Source organism: Hyla sarda, unplaced genomic scaffold (assembly GCF_029499605.1).
Source record: "Hyla sarda isolate aHylSar1 unplaced genomic scaffold, aHylSar1.hap1 scaffold_524, whole genome shotgun sequence".
Lineage (NCBI taxonomy): Eukaryota > Metazoa > Chordata > Amphibia > Anura > Hylidae > Hyla > Hyla sarda.
In genome coordinates this window covers 203478-227707 of record NW_026610535.1, presented here as the reverse complement: position 1 = coordinate 227707, position 24230 = coordinate 203478, and the positions used below count along the sequence as shown (strand labels likewise).

At 45.7% G+C, this 24230-nt stretch overlaps 1 protein-coding gene across 2 annotated transcripts; it reads right to left on the bottom strand.

Annotated features, from left to right (window-relative positions):
* Positions 1–4214: 4214 nt before the first annotated feature.
* Positions 4215–23006, bottom strand: LOC130338802 (uncharacterized). 2 transcript variants are annotated; one of them, XM_056554011.1, is made up of 11 exons: positions 22723–22746; positions 15157–15283; positions 14968–15059; positions 14728–14851; positions 7057–7148; positions 6898–6970; positions 6699–6790; positions 5928–6128; positions 5448–5670; positions 5060–5219; positions 4215–4960 (listed from the first exon to the last, which is right to left on the bottom strand). In XM_056554011.1, the coding sequence occupies exons 1-11, from the start codon at positions 22729–22731 to the stop codon at positions 4501–4503; spliced, it is 1653 nt and encodes a 550-aa protein (XP_056409986.1). In that variant the 5' UTR covers positions 22732–22746; the 3' UTR covers positions 4215–4500. The 2 variants fall into 2 exon arrangements, with proteins under 2 accessions (XP_056409986.1, XP_056409987.1); XM_056554012.1 differs by lacking the exon at positions 22723–22746 and adding an exon at positions 22935–23006 and having other exon boundaries at positions 4216–4960.
* Positions 23007–24230: the final 1224 nt, after the last annotated feature.

Here is a 24230-nt window from a genome sequence, read left to right as displayed (position 1 = left end):
GCGGTCTCTGCGCAGTTTGGCTCCCTGGAGGTTACCCCTGTTTTTACTCATCTGGAGTTGCTCCTTGGGACCGCCGACCTGACAAAGCCACTTACATAGAGTTATTCTTTATTGCAATCAGTAGGTCCAGATCCGTTTGCTGTGGCACAGGTGAAGTTAGTTGAGGATATTCCTACTCTGTCTGAGGATATATGGAGGTAGGTTGTCAAAACGTATTATCCTACGGTAGTTAGCGCCCGAGATATGCTCATTCAATCCAGGTTTATCCTTCGTTTGTACTATACCCCTGTTAGACTGCATCGGATGGGGGTCTCGGGGTCGGAGGTCTGTTTTAGGTGTGGGAGAGAAAGAAGGACCTTTATACATGCGGTTTGGAATTGCTCTTGTGTTGCGCCATTCTGGAGGGAGGTGTTGACTTTCTTGTCGGATCACTTAGAATTCCCCTTTTTTTTACGCCAGAGATGTGTCTGCTGGGGGTTATCAATGATTTGGAGAAGGGCTCTTATAGACGTATATTGGTCCGCTTCCTCTTGTTTTGTGCTCGCAAAGTTGTAATGATGGCCTGGAAGGATGTGTCCTCACCCCCTCTGGCTTGGTGGATAGCTCTAGTAAATAAATATGTCCCCTTATACCACGCTCTTTATGTCAGTAGGAAATGTCCGAAAAAATGTGACAAAGTTTGGGTTCTATGGTTGTTGCTAGATGTCTCTACGGATCCTCTGACTCGGGGTGCCTCTCTGACTTAACATGGCTATATGGGTGCTGAGGAGCTCATGAGGTATGGCTGGTTATGTGTGTGTGAATGGAATTGTCTGTGGTGTTGTCCTCATGTGGTGTTCCCCTCTTCGCTTGGGTTGGGGGAGAGTATATGGGAACTGTTTGTGTTTGTTATTCAGTTAATTGAAAATCAATAAAAATATGTTTAAAAAACAAACAAACCATGATGCAAGTTAGTTTGACCACAAGATAAATGGTGGGAAAAAAAACAACTAATTTGTATTTTGCTATTTTGCTAATGCAATTTAGCATTTTTTGTTTTATCAATTTCACCAGACTTATGTTTTTTTCCCAGAGTATATGTTATGGTAAAATGAAAGGTGGCATTACAAAGTACAATTTATGCTGGGTCTGTAGATGGAAAAATAAGTGTTTTGGTTATTATAGGGCGAGAATGAAGAAACAAAAGGGCAAAAAGGACCCAGTCCTTAAGGAGTTAAAGTATTTTGGTCTGTCTATTAAGGAAGACCTTATTTACAAACTATTCTGGTTGTAACTTTTGTGTACAAGGAGAAGTGGATTGTCATGAGAGACAAGTAGAATGTGCTCCTGTTTTAGTCCCTTTTTTTTTTGTATTTCCACACCCCTGAGCAGGTAGAGTGGTGACTTGCCCTTTATGGAGATCACCCCACAGAGAAGCAGGTGAACCGGGTGCTGGATCATGTCCACGAGCTGGAGGGTGAGAAAGGTGGACGAGTCACCAGAAAGTGGCAGTCCCAGCCCCTAGGAAAGGGAGGGAAAAGTGTTAAAAGAGGAATTGGTAGACATCGAGTTCCTTGAGATATTTAAAAGGTGTACTCCGCTGCTCAGCGTTTGGAACAAAATGTTCTAAACGCTAAGAGCCCACACTGGGAGCTCGTGACTTAATAGCCACGCCCCCTCATGACGTCACGCCCCGCACCCTCAATGCAAGTCTATGGGAGGGGGCGTGACAGCCGTCACGCCCCCTCCCATAAACTTGCATTGAGGGAGTGGGGCGTGACATCATGAGGGGGCGTGGCTATTAAGTCACGAGCTCCCAGTGTGGGCTCTTAGCGTTTAGAACATTTTGTTCCAAACGCTGAGCAGCGGAGTACACCTTTAAGCATCAGTGTGGGAACTTAGGTCTGAAGCCCGATGAGTGGGTTCCCGTGCTGGTGAGTAAGCTTTCCGGCTGAGCACGGACTGCCTACGAGAGCATGCCCTCTGAGAACTGCCAGGACTATGAAAAGTTAAAAGGCGCGGCTGCTCGCCCGCTATGGAATAACCCGAGGCTCACCGAGTAAAATTTGTGGCCTCAGGGACAGCAGTCCTTGGTGGAGTGGACCCACTGCAGAAAGCGGTCTGTGGAAGGCTCGATCTTAGGCAAACGGGCAGAGACTGTTTCGGACGTTATTCAGTTGGTACTACTGAAGCCGTTTAGTGAGTTCAAACCCTTGTCCGTTCCGATATTCCCATTATAGCTGTAAAATGGACAAATCCAAAACAGAGTTAAAAACTGATCCAAATAGATGCATTTGTCCGTTTGTTTTACTTGATTGAAACGGCAAGTTGTATTCTGTTGCATCAGTTTGTATTCGTTTGTTTTTTTTAACCCCTGCAGAAACCCTTTTTCCATCTTTAACTTCCCCTCCTTTTCCAAGACCTGGGAAGGGTATAAATGGGATCAGGAAGCAGAGGAATCCAGTCTGGAAGCAAACTTTGAGGAGGAGAGTTGCTGCTGCTTTTTTATCCTGCTGCCAGACTTGATCTTTGAACATATTCACAATGTTCCCTGCTCCTATAATTTTTAGATACTATATTATACGGAGGAGGATTCAGCGATGAAGACGGCTTAAAGAGGAGCGACGAGAACGGCGACAGCATTTGTGGATCCACCCTATAACATCAGCCCACCTGACACATGGAGTGTATGCAACCGTTTGAGGAGCTGCGGGGGCATCCGGGTAGGTTCGTCAAGTACCTGCTGACGTTGTTGGCCAGTTTCGTAGAGCTGCTCCAAAGGGTGTCAGGGAGGATCTAACGTCAGGACACCACTTGTCAGAGAAGCATTTCTCCGGAGGAGTGCCTTGTCACCCTAAGGTATGTATTTCTTAGCAAATGTGATTAGTGTTGCCTTGACACATTAATACAAATTTTTTTTTCAGGTATCTGGCCACCGGAGAAAGCTTCGCCTTCCTCCACTTCCAGTTTCACCTGGGGAAGTCCACCATCTCCTACATTGTGCGGGACACGTGCGAGGCTCTGTGGTACTGTCTGCAAGAGGATTTCATGCCACATCCTTCACCGCAGAAATGAAGGGGCATCGCAGACAAATCTGTGTTGGAGCCGTGGATGGAAAACATTTCCGAAGCCAGAAGCCTTCCAACACTCTATCATCCTTACGGCCATCGCAGATGGCCAGTAGAAATTTGTTGCTGTGGACATTGGATCATATGGACGGACCAACAACTCCAGGGTGTTCAAGAACTCCGCCATGGGGAAGAGACTTTATTCCAGAACTTGGACTTCCAGAACCAAGGCCCTTTCCTGGAACTGATGGACCTCCAACGTCCTTTGTTGTGGGTGACGAGGCCTTCCAGATGTGTCCAATTTGTTGAAGCCGTATTCCAACCATGGCCTGAATTTTCACCAAAGGATTTTTATCTACAGAATGACCCCTGCCAGACGTTTTGTGGAATGTTCCTTTGGCATTTTGGTTTTATGGTGGAGGATCTTCACCCGGCCCATCCAACTCTCCATGGCTGTGATTGACGCTGTAGTGAAAGCTGCAGTTATTCTCCATTACATCTTGACTAAGGAGCCTCTGCCCATGGACCACCAGGACATGGAGTCCTCTCTGTCTGGACTTGTGGACGCCTTCAGAAGAACAACTGTCGCAATTATATGGATGAGAGACCAGTTTGCGAAATATTTTTTGTCCCAGCAAGGCAGGGTGGACTAGCAGAGCGCATGATCTGAACTCTGTGCTGTTTACTTTCCTTTTTTTTTTATTTTTATTTATTTTATTTTTTATTTTTTTTATTACTGACTTCAAGTTTTTATTGAAATCTTTTGCTGTTCTTTTTTTACTTTTATAGATATTGGCTTTGCTTCTACTCTCCAGTGGTGGGCAGAAGACACCCCTGACTGTGCATTTTTCACTTGTGTTTCTGCTGGTTCCAGGTGGGATTCCCTATATTCCCAAGCGTGCAGAGCATACTTGGGAATACAGTGAATCCCACCTGGAATCAGAAGACAAGAACACAAGGGACAAATTCACACGGTCAGGGGTGTCTTCTGCTCTCAGGTAGGACTCCCTGTATTATGCGACACACACCTGGGAGTACAGGGAATCCCACCAGCGAGCAGAAGACAAAGTTAATGGTGCAATGAAAATAAAACATGGAGGCCAAATGTAAATGTTAAAAACAAATTAATTACATATGTTTATATAACAATATAAACTTTTTTCATAAGTTTATTTAAAGAAAAACGTTAATGTCTTTTTATTAACAATAATGGAATAAATTCCAAAAGAATCTTCCATAGCATGTATTCCAATTCCACACTATAGCTTGGGAACAGAGGCTCACATTAAAACTCCTCCATCTGGGCCTCAGCGGTGGATTAGCTAGTGGTAGTGGGGAGTGGAAGTGGTGGGTACCTCCACGTGAGTTCAGGCAACCACCATGGGAACTGGGACTGGGGGGGGGGGGGGGGGGGGGGGGGTAGGGAGTATGGCTGGGGCTTGGAGGAAGGGGGTTAGGAGGGTGGGTGGGTGAGGAGTTCCATCATCTTATTAATGATACATTGCCTGAACTCGAATTGTCTCTCAATCGGTAACTGCTCCATCGGAATGACCAAAGAGTTGAGAAACAAATGACTGGGAGATGGGGGACTTGCTGACCGCCCCGCCCCCTCCTGCTGTTGAACAAGCCTGGTCACCTCATCCCTTAACTCATGCATTTGCTGGTCCAATCTTATCAGGGCGTCTTGCAACACGCTGATAAGATCCTCCAGATCATTCCGACGTCTCCTATCTGATCTCATCTGTTGGACCACAGACCCACAACCAGCAGAGATGGCTCTGCAAGATGGCCCACCAGATGAAGTTTCGGGTAAGAAAGAATGGTCCGATTGAGAGGCAACTTGTTCCCTTGTACCACTAGCCAACTGACCAGATTCTGAGCTGCTTGGCCCTGCTTGAACACTGGAAGAAGTTCTACAAGAAAAAGAAAAAAAAAAATTAGGATATGCATGTAAACATTAGGCAAAACATCAAGGACAAAGAAAAATTAAAACAATATTTCCAAATACTTACTTCTTCATTTCGGAGCATTTTTGGAGAAAACTTAATTGTTCCTTATAGATGTATGCCCGCTTCTGGACCGCGCCCGACCCACCGGGTGTTTTTGCCTCCGCTCCTGCATCACGGATAAATCTGTCCCGAAATGAGTTCCACCTACATTTTATTTGTTCGCCTGAAAAATAAAAAGATAAGTATCATATAGCAGTCCAATGATTCCACAGCACACTAAGTATCATATAGGTTATATGGCCCAGATTTATCAAACAGCTAAGCTAACGAGCTCTGGTAAAGTGAAACCTGAGATGTGATTGGTTGTTGTGGGAAAATATCTCCACATTTTCTCTCACACAGTTAGATAAATCTGGGCCTATGTCTTGACAGATTTTGGAAAAGTATTTACCAAAACTGATGCGCTGCCAGTCCTCGAGCTCATCCCATACATATTTGCCGCGCTCTACGATGGCGGAGTAGATATCTTCCCAAAGTCTTCTCGTTGCGGTATGATTTGCATGCTGTGGATCTGTCTGATCCCATAGGGCAGGACGATCATGAACCATCTGTATAAGCAAATCATTGTCGATGACAATTTTTTCGAAAGGTTCGGTCCTGCCCTTATTAGAGCCCTGTGTGTATAAAATATTATAATTAAAGGATATGCAAAATTATTATTCATAAATAGACATTTTGGGCCAAGACAGATTCACAACTTCAGGGCAATGTCATAAAGCTGAAAATTGCAAGTTGATTGCCCTAGAGACATAAACATATCAGGGACCAACAATTGAAAATAGTCAAGTAAAGTAAGGAAATAGCCAATACCTGTACTAGGAGATCCTTACAAAGAACAAATATACATTGTGGAATTAGAAATTATACTCACAGATCCCCCCCGTCTGCCATGATGACCTCTCCTTAATCCCCTTCCATGTGGTTGCTGCATTGGAGCTGGTTGCTGGAGCTGCTCAAGCTGGGGTGTTGCCAGTTGACGACGTCGGCGACGTTGCCGCTTCTGGTGCTGCTGCTCTTGATGCTGCTGCTGCCACTCGGCTGGAGTTGGCTGCGGCAGCAGCTGCTGCTGTTCCTGTTTATTGGGGATAAAATTACTGGCAAATAAATGAACATACAACTAGTCAAATATTAGTTAAACCATAGCGGGATAGTGTTGGCGTTTGCACCTGTTTGGCTCCTAAGCCGTTGTTTTTGACAGCAAAAAAGACGTTGCATGTAGTATATTTTTTTCCCCGTCATATATTATATATATATATATATATATATATATATATATATATATATATATATATATATATATATATATATATATATATATATAACGGAATAGAAATGGATATTATAAAATTTAACATTAAAGACTATGGGTACCAGATCGAAAACGTTTTTTACCAAAATGATCCGTTAATACTTCTGAGCATGCTCAGAAGAGGCGTGATGAACCAGGAAGTAGACAGAGCATCCTGGGAATCGTGCAGAGATTCATCATGGAGCCGAGAAATATTTGCATCCTGCAACTTCTAAATGAACAATTTACTACAATACAGCAGACAGGAGGCTCAACATAAGAGACCCCCAAAATTATCCCCACAGCTATGACTGCAGGACCCCCCTATAGAGATATAGGATCAGCCTCATTTACCAAATCGTTCTCTGGGACATTTCCCTCTGGACAGTCCTGGGAATACAGAGGGCGGGGACACCTCTCGGGTGGATTTCTATCAATGACTCCATCTGTAGGGAACACACAGTGATGAATAGATTATTCCATGTGATGATCAGATGATGGGTGTAGTAGTATCTAGGAGTCCCTCCACCAATAAAAGTATCCCCCTCCTTACACTGCTGATCGGCCCCGAAATCCGTCTCCTCTTCTGCTTCATCTTTAACTTTAATATTAAACTGATTTTCAACCTGAACAAACAAGAAAAAAATAAGTTAAAAAAAAAAAAAACTTTACCTCAATCACTTTATTTTGGGGAGACTTTAGCGCCATCTACCTGATAGTTCTGTGGGAAATTTCCCTCTGGACAGTCCAGGGAGTACAGAGGACGGGGACACCTCTCGGGTGGATTTCTATCAATGATTCCAACTGTAGGGAACACACAGGGAATGAATACATCAGCTCCTGTATATCCATCTATATATATCATACACTTCTCACCTCTAGGTTATTTATCAGGCCTCAATAACAATGTTCTGCCCCTCCCCCACTTTCTGATAAAACATCAGATAATCCAGTCAGCCCCGCAGTGAAATCCCAGGCCCGGAGCTGCTGGTCCCTACAGAGACTCGGCTGTCACTCCTTCCTCAGGGGAATCCATTGTCAGCAGGTGGAGGAGATTCTATATGTCCACAGAGGGAACGCACAGTTGCGGCTCCGTCTTCTATCAAACTTTCTGTAGTAAGAAAACGACTGCTCCAAAGTCTCCTCCACCAGGGACCATGTGGGATAAGTCTCTATGTCTATATAACCACAAGTTCTCTGTCATGTGACGACTATTCCTCTCTCAGAGGTGAACGAGGGGTTAAATATCTGTGAGGCCATGACAGTACACAGACAGACAATGTACGCCTCTTCAGGCTGGAGGAGAGGTTTGCCCAGCTGCTCGTATTTTGCTTTATCCTAAATTGAGAAATATATATGAGCCTCATCCAGTGGAGGGCGGACACATGACCCATCCTCACCATGGAACACGAATACAGTGGGGATCAAAAGTTTGGGCACCCCAGGTAAAAATTAATGTGCATAAAGAAACCAAGGAAAGATGGAAAAATCTCCAAAAGGCATCAAATTACAGATTAGACATTCTTATAATAGGTCAACAAAAGTTACATTTTATTTCCATCATTTACACTTTCAAAATAACAGAAAAAAAAAAAAAAATGGCGTCTGCAAAAGTTTGGGCACCCTGCAGAGTTAATATCTTGTATTTCCCCCTTTGGCAATGATCACAGCTTGTAAACACTTTTTGTAGCCAGCCAAGAGTCTTTCAATTCTTGTTTGAGGTATCTTTGCCCATTCTTTCTTACAAAAGTCTTCCAGTTCTTTGAGATTTCTGGGCTGTCTGTCACTCACTGCTCTTTTAAGGTCTATCCATAGATTTTCAATTATGTTGAGGTCAGGAGATTGTGAAGGCCATGGCAAAACCTTCAGTTTACGCCTCTTGATGTAATCCCCCGTGGATTTCGAGGTGTGTTTAGGATCATTATCCATTTGTAGAAGCCATCCTCTCTAACTTCAGCTTTTTCACAAGTTCAAGTTAGCATCCAAAATTTGCTGAAATGTTATTGAATCCATTTTTCCTTCTACTCGTGAGATGTTCCCTGTGCCACTGGCTGCAATACAACCCCAAAGCATGATTGATCCACCACCATGCTTAACAGTTGGACAGAGGTTCTTTTCATTAAATTCTGTTCCCCTTCTTCTCTAAACGTACCTTTGCTCATAACGGCCAAAAAGTTCAATTTTAACCTCATCGCTCCACAGAACTTGTTTCCAAAATGCATCAGGCTTGTCTATATGTTCATTTGCAAAGTTCAAATGCTGATTTTTGTGGTGAGGACGTAGAAGAGGTTTTCTTCTGATGACTCTTCCATGAAGACCATATTTGTACAAGTATCTCTTTATAGTGGAATAGTGTACCACAACTCCAGTGTCTGCCAGATCTTTCTGGAGGGATTGTGCAGTCAAATGTGGGTTTTGAATAGTTTTTCTCACAATCCTGCGAGCTGTTCTGTCTGATATTTTTCTTGGTCTTCCAGATCTTGCTTCAACTTCCACTGTTCCTGATGCCATTTCTTAATTACATTCCGAACAGAGGATATTGACATCTGAAAACATTTTGCTATCTTCTTATAGCCTTCTCCAGCTTTGTGAGCATCAACTATTTTCAGTTTCAGATTTCTAGACAACTGCTTAGAAGAACCCATGGTGCTGATTGTTGGGGCAAGGTCAGATGACAACCTTTGAGATTGACATCACCTGGTCTTCCCAGATGATGATTGAGAACAATCCATGACACTGGCAGGTCTCAGCTTTGCAAAGTGGGCAGTGCATGCTATAAATTCTGCAGGGTGCCCAAACTTTTGCAGACGCCATTTTTTAGTTTTCTGTTATTTTGAAAGTGTAAATGATGGAAATAAAATCTAACTTTTGTTGACATATTATAAGAAGGTCTAATCTGTAATTTGATGCATTTTGGAGAATTTTCCATCTTTCCTTGGCTTCTTTATGCACATTAATACAAATGTTTACCTGGGGTGCCCAAACTTTTGATACCCACTGTACAGATACAACCGGCCATTCAGTTCTACAGGAAGAGGTAGAAATGGGGGAGGGGGCGGCTGGGCCTAAGAATCTGTAAGTATTAGAGAAAATATTGAGGGAAGTTCAGACCTGTAATAAATCCCCCAGAGATATGACCCTCCATGTGGGGAGTTTATAAAGGGCGACGATTAAGGAGAATGCTGATTTAGATTCCATACTCCCAATGTCATGGATAGGTTGAATTTCTGTGGTGAAAATGTTTTTTTTCTGCCTAAAATTATATATATTTCAGAACTTACCTATCCTATACCCAGCAAGATCTATTATATGGAAAGGACGGAAAGCAAGAATAGCTGCTAATATATGACACACACCGATTCCAATGGGAGGGATGGGTTATCCAGATATTGCTGTATACCACAGGGCCGCAATACTAAAATAGCACCTATTATCAACTAAACTTTCCCTAATCCCGCTCCCCATCTGTCCCTGTCTCTAATTATCTATCCTAGTGTTTATTTTACTTAAAAAACACATAAAAATACCTTTTTATGTTCATCTTCGGTAGCTCAGAGTGGAGCGTCTGAGAAGGGAGGAAGTGGGCGGGGCGCAACGTCATCTGAAGCCTGTCCGGGGCTCGCTTCGGCCCTTCTTCCTGTATGCTGCGCTCCCTCTCCAGAGCATGCATACAGGCGGAGTGCAAAGCAGGGACGGTGTGAGGTGGATTTTTCAAACCCATGCAAAAGTCGGACCGCGGTCCGACTTTTGCATGGGTTTGAAAAATCCACCTCACACCGGCTCTCCTTGTCAGTGGGAGGAGCCTGAGAAGCCGCTGGCCAGCAGAGTCAGGAGCATGCCTGGCAGGGATGTGCGCACAGTGCTCGCTCACGCCTGTCTGCTTGAAAGGACCCGCGAGTCCGAAATCACCCAAAAAAAAAAGGGACTCCTAGGGAGACCCCTAGTGGCCAAAAGTTTAAACACAAAAAAACAAACCTGAAGAATAATTTTTTTTTAATAGAACCCTATTAGTAAATTGTTTTATATATAATAAACTATAAAAAAAACATTTTGATGAGAGGTACTCTTTAATCAACTAAAAGCATGGTGGCATAATCACTACGATAAAGCTTGGGTCTCAATAGAGACTACCATGATGGAACTTTGGTCTGCAAGAATCTCTCAATATAACATTACTATAAAACACACCAATGGTAAAGGCAGGCATCACGATATGGAAAGATGTATTATCTAAAAATATTCTCAGTCCTATAAAATACTCAGAAATACCTTTTAGAGCTCTTCACCTCCTGCTACAACAAACAGCTCTTACTCAATGGAGCAAATTAGGTATTTAGAAACTATCAGCTATAACTATAGCGGGGAGACTGATGCTCTTCTCGGATCTTTGCTGTAAATTTGGGATTAAGCATTTACAATTAAGACACCTTCTGACTACAGTGATCCCTCAACTTACAATGGCCTCAACATACAATAGTTTCAACATACAATGGTCTTTTCTGGACCATTGTAACTTGTAACCAGACTCAACAATACAATGCTATGGACTCTGCGAAACGTGTCAATGGCCAGAAGAAACGACCAATCAGAATGGACATCACTTGTAAAACCCCTGCATTCCTAAAGTGCATGCACTGACTGGTGTCTGGTAGCGCCCCCTACAGTACAGGGAGGTACTACATGTTCTGTACTCTTTACCTGTATTACTGAAGTGTATACACTGACTGGTGTCTGGTAGTGCCCCCTACAGTACAGGGAGGTATTACATGTTCTGTACTACTCTTTACCTGTATTACTGAAGTGTATGCACTGACTGGTGTCTGGTAGCGCCCCCTACAGTACAGGGAGGTATTACATGTTCTGTACTACTCTTTACCTGTATTACTGAAGTGTATGCACTGACTGGTGTCTGGTAGCGCCCCCTACAGTACAGGGAGGTATTACATGTTCTGTACTACTCTTTACCTGTATTACTGAAGTGTATGCACTGACTGGTGTCTGGTAGCGCCCCCTACAGTACAGGGAGGTATTACATGTTCTGTACTCTTTACCTGTATTACTGAAGTGTATGCACTGACTGGTGTCTGGTAGTGCCCCCTACAGTATAGGAAGGTATTACATGTTCTGTACTCTTTACCTGTATTACTGAAGTGCATGTACTGACTGGTGTCTGGTAGTGCCCCCTACAGTATAGGGAGGTATTACATCTTCCGTAGTCTTTACCTGTATTACTGAAGTGTATGCAGTGACTGGTGTCTGGTAGCGCCCCCTACAGTACAGGGAGGTATTACATGTTCTGTAAACATTACCTGTGCCAGAGTTATCTGCTCCTTTGGACATCAGGTGAGGGCGGCTCCATTTTCCTTTTTTTTTTTTGTCTTTTTTTTAAAGGACATTGCGTGTTCTGTACAGGACCCTAAAGAAGCTCCTGTCCTCTACATAGACCAGTGTTTCCCAAAGAGGGTGCCTCCAGTGGTTGCAAAACTACAACTCCCAACATGCCCGGACAGCCTTCGGCTGTCCGGGCATGCTGGGAATTGTAGTTTTACAAAAACTGTAGGCACCCTGGTTGGGAAACACTTAAATAGACAATGATTCACAGCTCTCAGCAGATTTTTATTACTTTTATATGTAAGGATTTGCTTTATCTATATTAGTTATTTACTTATTTTTCTTTAATCCTCACTTTTTCCTATTTTTGGATGACATTTTGGGGGCATCAGAACCAATTACCAGGTTTCCATAGAGTTGTGGTCTCAACATACAATGGTCCCAACATACAATGGTCGTCCTGGAACTGATTAATATTGTAACTTGAGGGACCACTGTACTCTTAAACGGTGCTTATCAGTGAATAGTTCTTTATATGAGAAATTCTTTCCGAAAGGGGATAATATGGAAAAGGGAATATTTGGGGCGTATACCCATATGGTTTCCATCAAAAAAAAATTGATATTTTCCCCATTTCAAAAAATTTGGGAAAGCGATTTAGGCCGGAATTTCTCAGTGGAAGAATTTGTTTTCAATCTACCCTCTGCAATCTCTTGATGTTCCAACCATTTTATCCAGGAAGATAAAGTATAGATGGCACTGGGCACCATACCGACTTAACCTAATTTCACCTGATTAGTCGAAATTTTGGTCGGCTCCTTTTTTCATATTTGGTGGGAGTGCCGAGAGATTGAAAAATATTGCAAACAGATATTTACTTTACTTGGTACTATTGTGAGACGCCATGTGGATGGAAGCCCTGAGGTGGCATTATTATTAGGGATCGACCGATTATCGGTTTGGCCGATATTATCGGCTGATATTAACGATTTTGGACATTATCGGTATCGGCAATTACCTGGCCAATATGCCGATAATGCCCCACCCCCCACCGGCCAGAGACCACCACCCCATTGCCTCCCCCATCCCCGGTTTTATAATTACCTGTTCCCGGGGTCCGCGCTACTTCTGGCTCCTGCGACGTCCTGTGCTATTGCTGTGCAGCGCAATGACGAGTGACGTCCTCAACGCGGCGTCACCATCAGTGCGCACAGAGACAGCTCAGGACGCCGCCGGAGCCAAAAGTAGCACGGACCCCGGGAACAGGTAATTAAAAAACCAAGGATGGGGGAGGCAATGGGGCAGCGGCGGTGGTTGGACTAGGGAGGACTCCAGGAGTGGCGCCGGTCTCTGGCCCCGCAAAAGCCGCTGCAGTTCATTGATTTAAAGCGCTCGCTATAAATCATTGATCTGCGGGGCCGGGAATAGCCGATAATTTATACCGATATTCCGGTATAAATTATCGGCCTTAAAGGTCACAGATTATTGGTAACTGCCCTAAAAAAAATTTTAAAAAATGTATATCGGTCGATCCCTAATTATTATCCCTAACAACCGATACTTTCTCCGATTTCGAGCTTACAGTGATAACACACATTTAGTTTGTGGCTAGGTTACAGATAAAATCGGATGTAATACCTACTATCCATGGGTTAATAATCATCGTACATAGGAATGATAAAATGGCCATTAATTCATATGAATCAAGATGGAGGCTCTGGGGGGAGTTTATGAGGAAAGAATAGACTCCGCCCCAGGTATAAATGGAGCGGACAGAGATAGATACAGATTAGTTATGTAGTATCCTCTGGTGTATAGATTACTGGATTAGATTGGAGTAAATGACTGTGCGTGTACTTATTTTTCTCTCCTTTCCCTTTTCTGTTTTTTTTTTTTTTACGCAACGTTTTTGTATTTGTCGAAGATTTACACGTTATATGTAGTGTTTATGTATTTATGTTATGTTTATAAAAAATAAAATGGAATGGGAGAGATCGAGAAAATGGTTACTAATCTCCAAAAAGATGGGGCCCTTAAAATCCATTAACAGAGAGATTACAAAAATAATAGGAGGCACTGAAAGATAAGAGGTCCAGATACAGAGGACACAGCAGGAGAAGTAGATTATGCCCCCTCCCCCCCCCCATGATGTAACAGACCAGAGCTCCCCCATCAGTAACGCTGCTTTCTTGCACTATGTATAGTGTCACTATCTATGTTGGCGTCTCCTGAGGATCCCCGTTTCTTGTTCTATATTGGAGGAAAGGTATAGAGGCTCCTTTGTTGCTTTATATTATTTTGATGTGCAGTTTATTGCACTATTGTTTTTTCATTTGTTCGTATTTGACCATTGTTAGAGGGTTTGATGATCATCATTATAGGGAAAAGATTCAACCACCATCACGGGGTAAACTAGTGTTAGGACAGACACCGGCTGAAGTGGGAGGGGCCTCTTCTACTGTTAGGTAGGATGAAGTGGGAGGGGCCTCCTCTACTGTTAGGTAGGATGAAGTGGGGGGGGGGGGTCTCCTCTACTGTTAGGTAGGGTGAAGTGAGGGGAGTCTCCTGCACTGTTAGGTAGGGTGAAGTGGGAGGGGCCTCCTCTACTGTTAGGTAGGGTGAAGTGGGGGCGTCTCCTCTACTGTTAGGTAGGGTGAAGTGGGAGGGGCCTCCTATACTGTTAGGTAGGATGAAGTGGGGGGGCCTCCTCTACTGTTAGGTAGGGTGAAGTGGGAGGGGCCTCCTCCACTGTTAGGTAGGGTGAAGTGGGGGGGGGGGGGGGCCTCCACTGTTAGGTAGGATGAAGTGGGGGGCGTCTCCTCTACTGTTAGGTAGGATGAAGTGGGGGGCGTCTCCTCTACTGTTAGGTAGGATGAAGTGGGGGGCGTCTCCTCTACTGTTAGGTAGGATGAAGTGGGGGCATCTCATCCACTGTTGGGGGTCCTGACTAGATTATTTTATAATATCAGTAAATCCATTATTACATATTTGGAGTAAAACTTCCTGAAATTACTACATACCTGGGGTAACACCTCCTGGAATTATTACATACCTGGGGAAACACCTCCTGGAATTTCCTCCTTCACTTCCCTCGTACTCTGTTGATCGGCCCAGAAATCCGTCTCCTCTTCTGGTTCATCTTTAACCTCAACCTCAATATTAATTTGATCTTCAACCTGAAAGAAGAAGACACAAAATGTTAAAAAGAACTTTAGTTTGATCCCTTTATGATCATATTATGGGGAGACTATAAGGACCCCCCCTATAGAGATATAGGATCAGCCTCATCTACCTGATGGTTCTCTGGGACATTTCCCTCTGGACAGTCCTGGGAACACAGAGGGCGGGGACACCTCTCGGGTGGATTTCTATCAATGACTCCATCTGTAGGGAACACACAGGGAATGAATACATCAGTGCTGGATAGATTTCTATGTTACTAGGTAGTGAGAGTGATATCTATATATATGTCTCTTCTTACCTTGTGATGTAAGGGGCCGGTGATCCTCCATCATGACTATGTCCTGGTACAGATCCTTGTGTCCTCCAACTCCTCCACTGAATAATAGACAGCGATGTCCTAATGGGGTCAGTTCTGGAGACCTCACCTACAAAAAGACATCGATAACATAGAGCGGCGCCAAAGATGGGGGACAACAATGGTGGAAATGTAGACGGGGACAACAATGGTGGAAATGTAGATGGGGACAACAATGGTGGAAATGTAGATGGGGACAACAATGTAGGAAATGTAGATGGGGGGACAACAATGGTGGAAATGTAGATGGGGGACAACAATGGTGGAAATGTAGATGGGGACAACAATGGTGGAAATGTAGATGGGGGACAACAATGGTGGAAATGTAGATGGGGGACAACAATGGCGTAAATGTAGATGGGGGGACAACAATGGCGGAAATGTAGATGGGGGGACAACAATGGCGGAAATGTAGATGGGGGGACAACAATGGCGGAAATGTAGATGGGGGGACAACAATGGCGGAAATGTAGATGGGGGGACAACAATGGTGGAAATGTAGATGTGGGACAACAATGGTGGAAATGTAGATGGGGGGACAACAATGGTGGAAATGTAGATGGGGGGACAACAATGGTGGAAATGTAGATGGGGGACAACAATGGTGGAAATGTAGATGGGGGACAACAATGGTGGAAATGTAGATGGGGGACAACAATGGTGGAAATGTAGATGGGGGGACAACAATGGTGGAAATGTAGATGGGGACAACAATGGTGGAAATGTAGATGGCGACAACAATGGTGGAAATGTAGATGGGGGGACAACAATGGTGGAAATGTAGATGGGGACAACAATGGTGGAAATGTAGATGGGGGACAACAATGGTGGAAATGTAGATGGGGAGACAACAATGGTGGAAATGTAGATGGGGAGACAACAATGGTGGAAATGTAGATGGGGGGACAACAATGGTGAAAATGTAGTTGGGGACCAACAATGGTGAAAATGTAGATGGGGACCAACAATGGTGAAAATGTAGATGGGGACCAACAATGGTGAAAATGTAGATGGGGACCAACAATGGCGAAAATGTAGATGGGGACCAACAATGGTGAAATGTAGATGGGGAGACAACAATGGCGGAAATGTAGATGGGGACCAACAATGGCGAAAATGTAGATGGGGACCAACAATGGCGAAAATGTAGATGGGGACCAACAATGGCGAAAATGTAGATGGGGACCAACAATGGCGAAAATGTAGATGGGGACCAACAATGGCGAAAATGTAGATGGGGACCAACAATGGCGGAAATGTAGATGGGGGGGGGGACAACAATGGTGGAAATGTAGATGGGGGGGGGGGACAACAATGGTGGAAATGTAGATGGGGGGGGGGACAACAATGGTGGAAATGTAGATGGGGGGGGGACAACAATGGTGGAAATGTAGATGGGGGGACAACAAAGGTGGAAATGTAGATGGGGGGACAACAACGGTGGAAATGTAGATGGGGGGACAACAACGGTGGAAATGTAGATGGGGGGACAACAACGGTGGAAATGTAGATGGGGGGACAACAACGGTGGAAATGTAGATGGGGGGACAACAATGGTGGAAATGTAGATGGGGACAACAATGGTGGAAATGTAGATGGGGGGACAACAATGTAGGAAATGTAGATGGAGGACAACAATGGTGGAAATGTAGATGGGGACAACAATGGTGGAAATGTAGATGGGGACAACAATGGTGGAAATGTAGATGGGGACAACAATGATGGAAATGTAGATGGGGGGACAACAATGGTGGAAATGTAGATGGGGACAACAATGGTGGAAATGTAGATGGGGACAACAATGTAGGAAATGTAGATAGGGGGACAACAATGGTGGAAATGTAGATAGGGGGACAACAATGGTGGAAATGTAGATGGGGGGACAACAATGTAGGAAATGTAGATGGGGACAACAATGGTGGAAATGTAGATGGGGGGACAACAATGGTGGAAATGTAGATGGAGGGACAACAATGGTGGAAATGTAGATAGGGGGACAACAATGGTGGAAATGTAGATGGGGGGACAACAATGGTGGAAATGTAGATGGGGGGACAACAATGTAGGAAATGTAGATGGGGACAACAATGGTGGAAATGTAGATGGGGGGACAACAATGGTGGAAATGTAGATGGGGACAAAAATGGTGAAAGGTCCAAAGAACAAAACTCATTAGGAAAGACATAAAGAATAGAGATGAGATAAACTCCAGTAGATGTGACCTGAACCTGTCCCGGGCAGCGCTGCCCATTATCCCCCAGAATATTTTAGCTAATGAACCCCTCCCCCACGTGATTTGGAGGAATAAGAATAATAAGGGAATGGATGTGATTGGTGGACACCAGAAATGAGCTTTGTAGCCGATGACATTATAAACCTCTCCCCCAATTCACCAGATATGAGAACTTACTAGAGGGTAGGTGTAAATCTGGGAACAGGAGAAGATGTCAGGATAACAAAGGAGGAGGAGGAGGAGGAATAGTGACATTAGGAAGGAGGAGGAGGAGGAATAGTGACATTAGGAAGGAGGAGGAGGAATAGTAATATCAGGAGGAGGAGGAGGAATAGTAATATCAGGAGGAGGAGGAGGAGGAGGAGGAATAGTAATATCAGGAGGAGGAGGAGGAGGAGGAGGAGGAATAGTAATATCAGGAGGAGGAGGAGGAGGAGGAGGAATAGTAATATCAGGAGGAGGAGGAGGAGGAGGAATAGTAATATCAGGAGGAGGAGGAGGAGGAATAGTAATATCAGGAGGAGGAGGAGGAGGAGGAGGAATAGTAATATCAGGAGGAGGAGGAGGAGGAGGAGGAATAGTAATATCAGGAGGAGGAGGAGGAGGAGGAGGAGGAATAGTAATATCAGGAGGAGGAGAGGAGGAGGAGGAGGAATAGGAATAGTAATATCAGGAGGAGGAGGAGGAGGAGGAGGAATAGTAATATCAGGAGGGAGGAGGAGGAGGATAGAAGGAGGAGGAGGGGAGGAATAGTAATATCAGGAGGAGGAGGAGGAGGAGGAGGAGGAATAGTAATATCAGGAGGAGGAGGAGGAGGAGGAGGAATAGTAATATCAGGAGGAGGAGGAGGAGGAGGAGGAATAGTAATATCAGGAGGAGGAGGAGGAGGAGGAGGAATAGTAATATCAGGAGGAGGAGGAGGAGGAGGAGGAATAGTAATATCAGGAGGAGGAGGAGGAGGAGGAGGAATAGTAATATCAGGAGGAGGAGGAGGAGGAGGAGGAATAGTAATATCAGGAGGAGGAGGAGGAGGAGGAGGAATAGTAATATCAGGAGGAGGAGGAGGAGGAGGAATAGTAATATCAGGAGGAGGAGGAGGAGGAGGAGGAATAGTAATATCAGGAGGAGGAGGAGGAGGAGGAGGAATAGTAATATCAGGAGGAGGAGGAGGAGGAGGAGGAATAGTAATATCAGGAGGAGGAGGAGGAGGAGGAGGAATAGTAATATCAGGAGGAGGAGGAGGAGGAGGAGGAATAGTAATATCAGGAGGAGGAGGAGGAGGAGGAGGAATAGTAATATCAGGAGGAGGAGGAGGAGGAATAGTAATATCAGGAGGAGGAGGAGGAATAGTAATATCAGGAGGAGGAGGAGGAGGAGGAGGAATAGTAATATCAGGAGGAGGAGGAGGAGGAGGAGGAATAGTAATATCAGGAGGAGGAGGAGGAGGAGGAGGAATAGTAATATCAGGAGGAGGAGGAGGAGGAGGAGGAATAGTAATATCAGGAGAGGAGGAGGAGGAGGAGGAGGAGGAGAATAGTAATATCAGGAGGAGGAGGAGGAGGAGGAGGAGGAATAGTAATATCAGGAGGAGGAGGAGGAGGAGGAGAATAGTAATATCAGGAGGAGGAGGAGAATAGTGATATCAGGAGGAGGAGGAGGAATAGTGATATCAGGAGAGGAGGAGGAGGAGGAGGAATAGTGATATCAGGAGAGGAGGGGAGGAGGAGGAGGAATAGTGATATCAGGAGAGGAGGAGGAGGAGGAGGAATAGTGATATCAGGAGAGGAGGAGGAGGAGGAATAGTGATATCAGGAGAGGAGGAGGAGGAGGAGGAGGAATAGTGATATCAGGGAGGAGGAGGAGGAGGAGGAGGAGGAATAGTGATATCAGGAGAGGAGGAGGAGGAGGAGGAGGAATAGTGATATCAGGAGAGGAGGAGGAGGAGGAGGAGGAATAGTGATATCAGGAGAGGAGGAGGAGGAGGAATAGTGATATCAGGAGAGGAGGAGGAGGAGGAATAGTGATATCAGGAGAGGAGGAGGAGGAGGAGGAGGAATAGTGATATCAGGAGAGGAGGAGGAGGAGGAGGAGGAATAGTGATATCAGGAGAGGAGGAGGAGGAGGAGGAGGAATAGTGATATCAGGAGAGGAGGAGGAGGAGGAGGAGGAATAGTGATATCAGGAGAGGAGGAGGAGGAGGAGGAGGAGGAATAGTGATATCAGGAGAGGAGGAGGAGGAGGAGGAGGAATAGTGATATCAGGAGAGGAGGAGGAGGAGGAGGAGGAATAGTGATATCAGGAGAGGAGGAGGAGGAGGAATAGTGATATCAGGAGAGGAGGAGGAGGAGGAGGAGGAATAGTGATATCAGGAGAGGAGGAGGAGGAGGAGGAGGAATAGTGATATCAGGAGAGGAGGAGGAGGAGGAGGAGGAGGAATAGTGATATCAGGAGAGGGGGAGGAGGAGGAATAGTGATATCAGGAGAGGAGGAGGAGGAGGAGGAGGAATAGTGATATCAGGAGAGGAGGAGGAGGAATAGTGATATCAGGAGAGGAGGAGGAGGAGGAGGAGGAATAGTGATATCAGGAGAGGAGGAGGAGGAGGAGGAATAGTGATATCAGGAGAGGAGGAGGAGGAGGAGGAATAGTGATATCAGGAGAGGAGGAGGAGGAGGAGGAATAGTGATATCAGGAGAGGAGGAGGAGGAGGAATAGTGATATCAGGAGAGGAGGAGGAGGAATAGTGATATCAGGAGAGGAGGAGGAGGAGGAGGAGGAGGAATAGTGATATCAGGAGAGGAGGAGGAGGAATAGTGATATCAGGAGAGGAGGAGGAGGAGGAGGAGGAATAGTGATATCAGGAGAGGAGGAGGAGGAGGAATAGTGATATCAGGAGAGGAGGAGGAGGAATAGTGATATCAGAGAGGAGGAGGAGGAGGAGGAGGAGGAATAGTGATATCAGGAGAGGAGGAGGAGGAGGAGGAGGAATAGTGATATCAGGAGAGGAGGAGGAGGAATAGTGATATCAGGAGAGGAGGAGGAGGAGGAATAGTGATATCAGGAGAGGAGGAGGAGGAGGAATAGTGATATCAGGAGAGGAGGAGGAGAGGAATAGTGATATCAGGAGAGGAGGAGGAGGAATAGTGATATCAGGAGAGGAGGAGGAGGAGTGATATCAGGAGAGGAGGAGAATAGTGATATCAGGAGAGGAGGAGAATAGTGATATCAGGAGAGGAGGAGAAATAGTGATATCAGGAGAGGAGGAGGAGGAGGAGGAGGAGGAATAGTGATATCAGGAGAGGAGGAGGAATAGTGATATCAGGAGAGGAGGAGGAGGAGGAATAGTGATAGGAGAGGAGGAGGAATAGTGATATCAGGAGAGGAGGAGGAGGAGGAATAGTGATATCAGGAGGAGGAGGAGGAGGAGGAATAGTGATATCAGGAGAGGAGGAGGAATAGTGATATCAGGAGAGGAGGAGGAGGAGGAGGAATAGTGATATCAGGAGAGGAGGAGGAGGAGGAATAGTGATATCAGGAGAGGAGGAGGAGGAGGAATAGTGATATCAGGAGAGGAGGAGGAGGAGGAATAGTGATATCAGGAGAGGAGGAGGAGGAGGAATAGTGATATCAGGAGAGGAGGAGGAGGAGGAATAGTGATATCAGGAGAGGAGGAGGAGGAATAGTGATATCAGGAGAGGAGGAGGAGGGAGGAATAGTGATATCAGGAGGAGGAGGAGGAGGAATAGTGATATCAGGAGAGGAGGAGGAGGAATAGTGATATCAGGAGAGAGGAGGAATAGTGATATCAGGAGAGGAGGAGATAGGAATAGTGATATCAGGAGAGGAGGAGGAGGAATAGTGATATCAGGAGAGGAGGAGAGAAGGAATAGTGATATCAGGAGAGGAGGAGGAGGAATAGTGATATCAGGAGAGGAGGAGGAGGAATAGTGATATCAGGAGAAGGAGAGGAGGAGGAATAGTGATATCAGGAGAAGAGGAGGAGGAGGAATAGTGATATCAGGAGAAGAGGAGAGGAATAGTGATATCAGGAGAGGAGGAGGAGGAATAGTGATATCAGGAGAGGAGGAGGAGGAATAGTGATATCAGGAGAGGAGGAGGAGGAGGAATAGTGATATCAGGAGAGGAGGAGGAGGAGGAATAGTGATATCAGGAGAGGAGGAGGAGGAGGAATAGTGATATCAGGAGAGGAGGAGGAGGAGGAATAGTGATATCAGGAGAGGAGGAGGAGGAGGAATAGTGATATCAGGAGAGGAGGAGGAGGAGGAATAGTGATATCAGGAGAGGAGGAGGAGGAGGAATAGTGATATCAGGAGAGGAGGAGGAGGAGGAATAGTGATATCAGGAGAGGAGGAGGAGGAGGAATAGTGATATCAGGAGAGGAGGAGGAGGAGGAATAGTGATATCAGGAGAGGAGGAGGAGGAGGAGGAATAGTGATATCAGGAGAGGAGGAGAAGGAATAGTGATATCAGGAGAGGAGGAGGAGGAATAGTGATATCAGGAGAGGAGGAGGAGGAATAGTGATATCAGGAGAGGAGGAGGAGGAGGAATAGTGATTGAGGTTGGCGGGCAGTACATATAAAGCTGGGTGGCGGGCAGTACATAAAGCTGGGTGGCGGGCAGTACATAAAGCTGGGTGGCGGGCCGTATATAAAGCTGGGTGGAGGGCCAGTATATAAAGCTGGGTGGCGGGCGGTATATAAAGCTGGGTGGCGGGCAGTACATAAAGCTGGGTGGCGGGCAGTACATAAAGCTGGGTGGCGGGCAGTACATAAAGCTGGGTGGAGGGCCAGTATATAAAGCTGGGTGGCGGGCGGTACATAAAGCTGGGTGGCGGGCGGTATATAAAGCCGGGTGGCGGGCAGTACATAAAGCTGGGTGGCGGGCGGTATATAAAGCTGGGTGGCGGGCCAGTATATAAAGCTGGGAGGCGGACGGTATATAAAGCTGGGAGGCGGACGGTATATAAAGCTGGGTGGCGGGCGGTATATAAAGCTGGGTGGCGGGCGGTATATAAAGCTGGGAGGCGGACGGTATATAAAGCTGGGTGGCGGGCGGTATATAAAGCTGGGTGGCGGGCGGTATATAAAGCTGGGTGGCGGGCGGTATATAAAGCTGGGTGCCGGATTTGTGACTTTCCTGACTAAAATGATTCCTCAGTGTGAACTATTACATTGTGACAGGAGGAAGAAGAGAGGAACACTGACAACTACGGTGTCCATTTTAGGACATAATCACCTCATTATGGACATAATGTACCTCATACATCCTCCCTCAACCAAGAATCCATCCTCCGTCAAGTAAATGTCTGTCATCCATCAGTCAAACAGTTGTCATCCCTCATAGAAAATGTAAGTCCTCCTAACCTCCCCCACACACATCCCTGCAACTAAACTTTGTGATGTCTCACATAAAAACACTGTCATGTCTCACTCAACACAATGTAACAAACCTTCTGCATAGAAACTCACCTCACACCACGTCTCCTCTTCACTGAGCTCCTCCCTTTCTGGTCACATGTCCTCTACTACTGCTGAGCCCCGCCCACTCCTGTCACATGACCATCCTCACAGGTCCTTCATCCGCAATCTCCTCTATCCTGCTGAGCCCCCCCCCCACTCCTGTCACATGACCATCCTCACAGGTCCTTTTTCCACAATCTCTCCTATCCTGCTGAGCTCCGCCCCCTCGTGTACTGGTCACATGATTGTGACATCATCACAGGTCCTAAACCTCCAGCATCCAGCAGATGCTGGAGCAGGTCCTTCTTGGCAGTAAGGAGATGATATGAGGAGGAGGTTTGTTACAGTGTGTCACCCCAGTAGTAAGGAGATCACATGAGGAGGAGTTTTGTTACAGTGTGTCACCCCAGTAGTAAGGAGATTACATGAGGAGGAGGTTTGTTACAGTGTGTCACCCCAGTAGTAAGGAGATTACATGAGGAGGAGGTTTGTTACAGTGTGTCACCCCAGTAATAAGGAGATTACATGAGGAGGAGGTTTGTTACAGTGTGTCACCCCAGTAGTAAGGAGATTACATGAGGAGGAGGTTTGTTCCAGTGTGTCACCCCAGTAGTAAGGAGATTACATGAGGAGGAGGTTTGTTACAGTGTGTCACCCCAGTAATAAGGAGATTACATGTGGAGGAGGTTTGTTACAGTGTGTCACCCCAGTAGTAAGGAGATTACATGAGGAGGAGGTTTGTTACAGTGTGTCACCCCAGTAGTAAGGAGATTACATGAGGAGGAGGTTTGTTACATTGTGTCGCTATTTCTGTGATTCAGGCTCCTCCTCTTCCCCTCCAGCTGACCCAGTTGTTTCCTCTTCTCCTGAATGATCCCCCAAGGATGGACAAGGACAGGAAGGAGATGACTAAGAGAATATTACACTTCACCTTGGAGATCCTCCACCTGCTGACCGGAGAGGTGAGGTGACCCATCTACATTTCCACCATTGTTGTCCCCCCATCTACATTTCCACCATTGTTGTCCCCCCATCTACATTTCCACCATTGTTGTCCCCCATCTACATTTCCACCATTGTTGTCCCCCCCATCTACATTTCCACCATTGTTGTCCCCCCCATCTACATTTCCGCCATTGTTGTCCCCATCTACATTTCCGCCATTGTTGTCCCCATCTACATTTCCACCATTGTTGTCCCCCCCATCTACATTTCCGCCATTGTTGTCCCCATCTACATTTCCACCATTGTTGTCCCCCCCATCTACATTTCCGCCATTGTTGTCCCCATCTACATTTCCACCAT

Coding starts and splice junctions, on each gene's coding strand:
- LOC130338802 (XM_056554011.1), bottom strand. Junction 7,149..14,727: donor TCCAGGAGGTGTTTCCCCAG/GTATGTAATAAT, acceptor TGTTCCCTACAG/TTGGAATCATTGATAGAAAT. Junction 5,671..5,927: donor ATGGCAGACGGGGGGGATCT/GTGAGTATAATT, acceptor TTATACACACAG/GGCTCTAATAAGGGCAGGAC.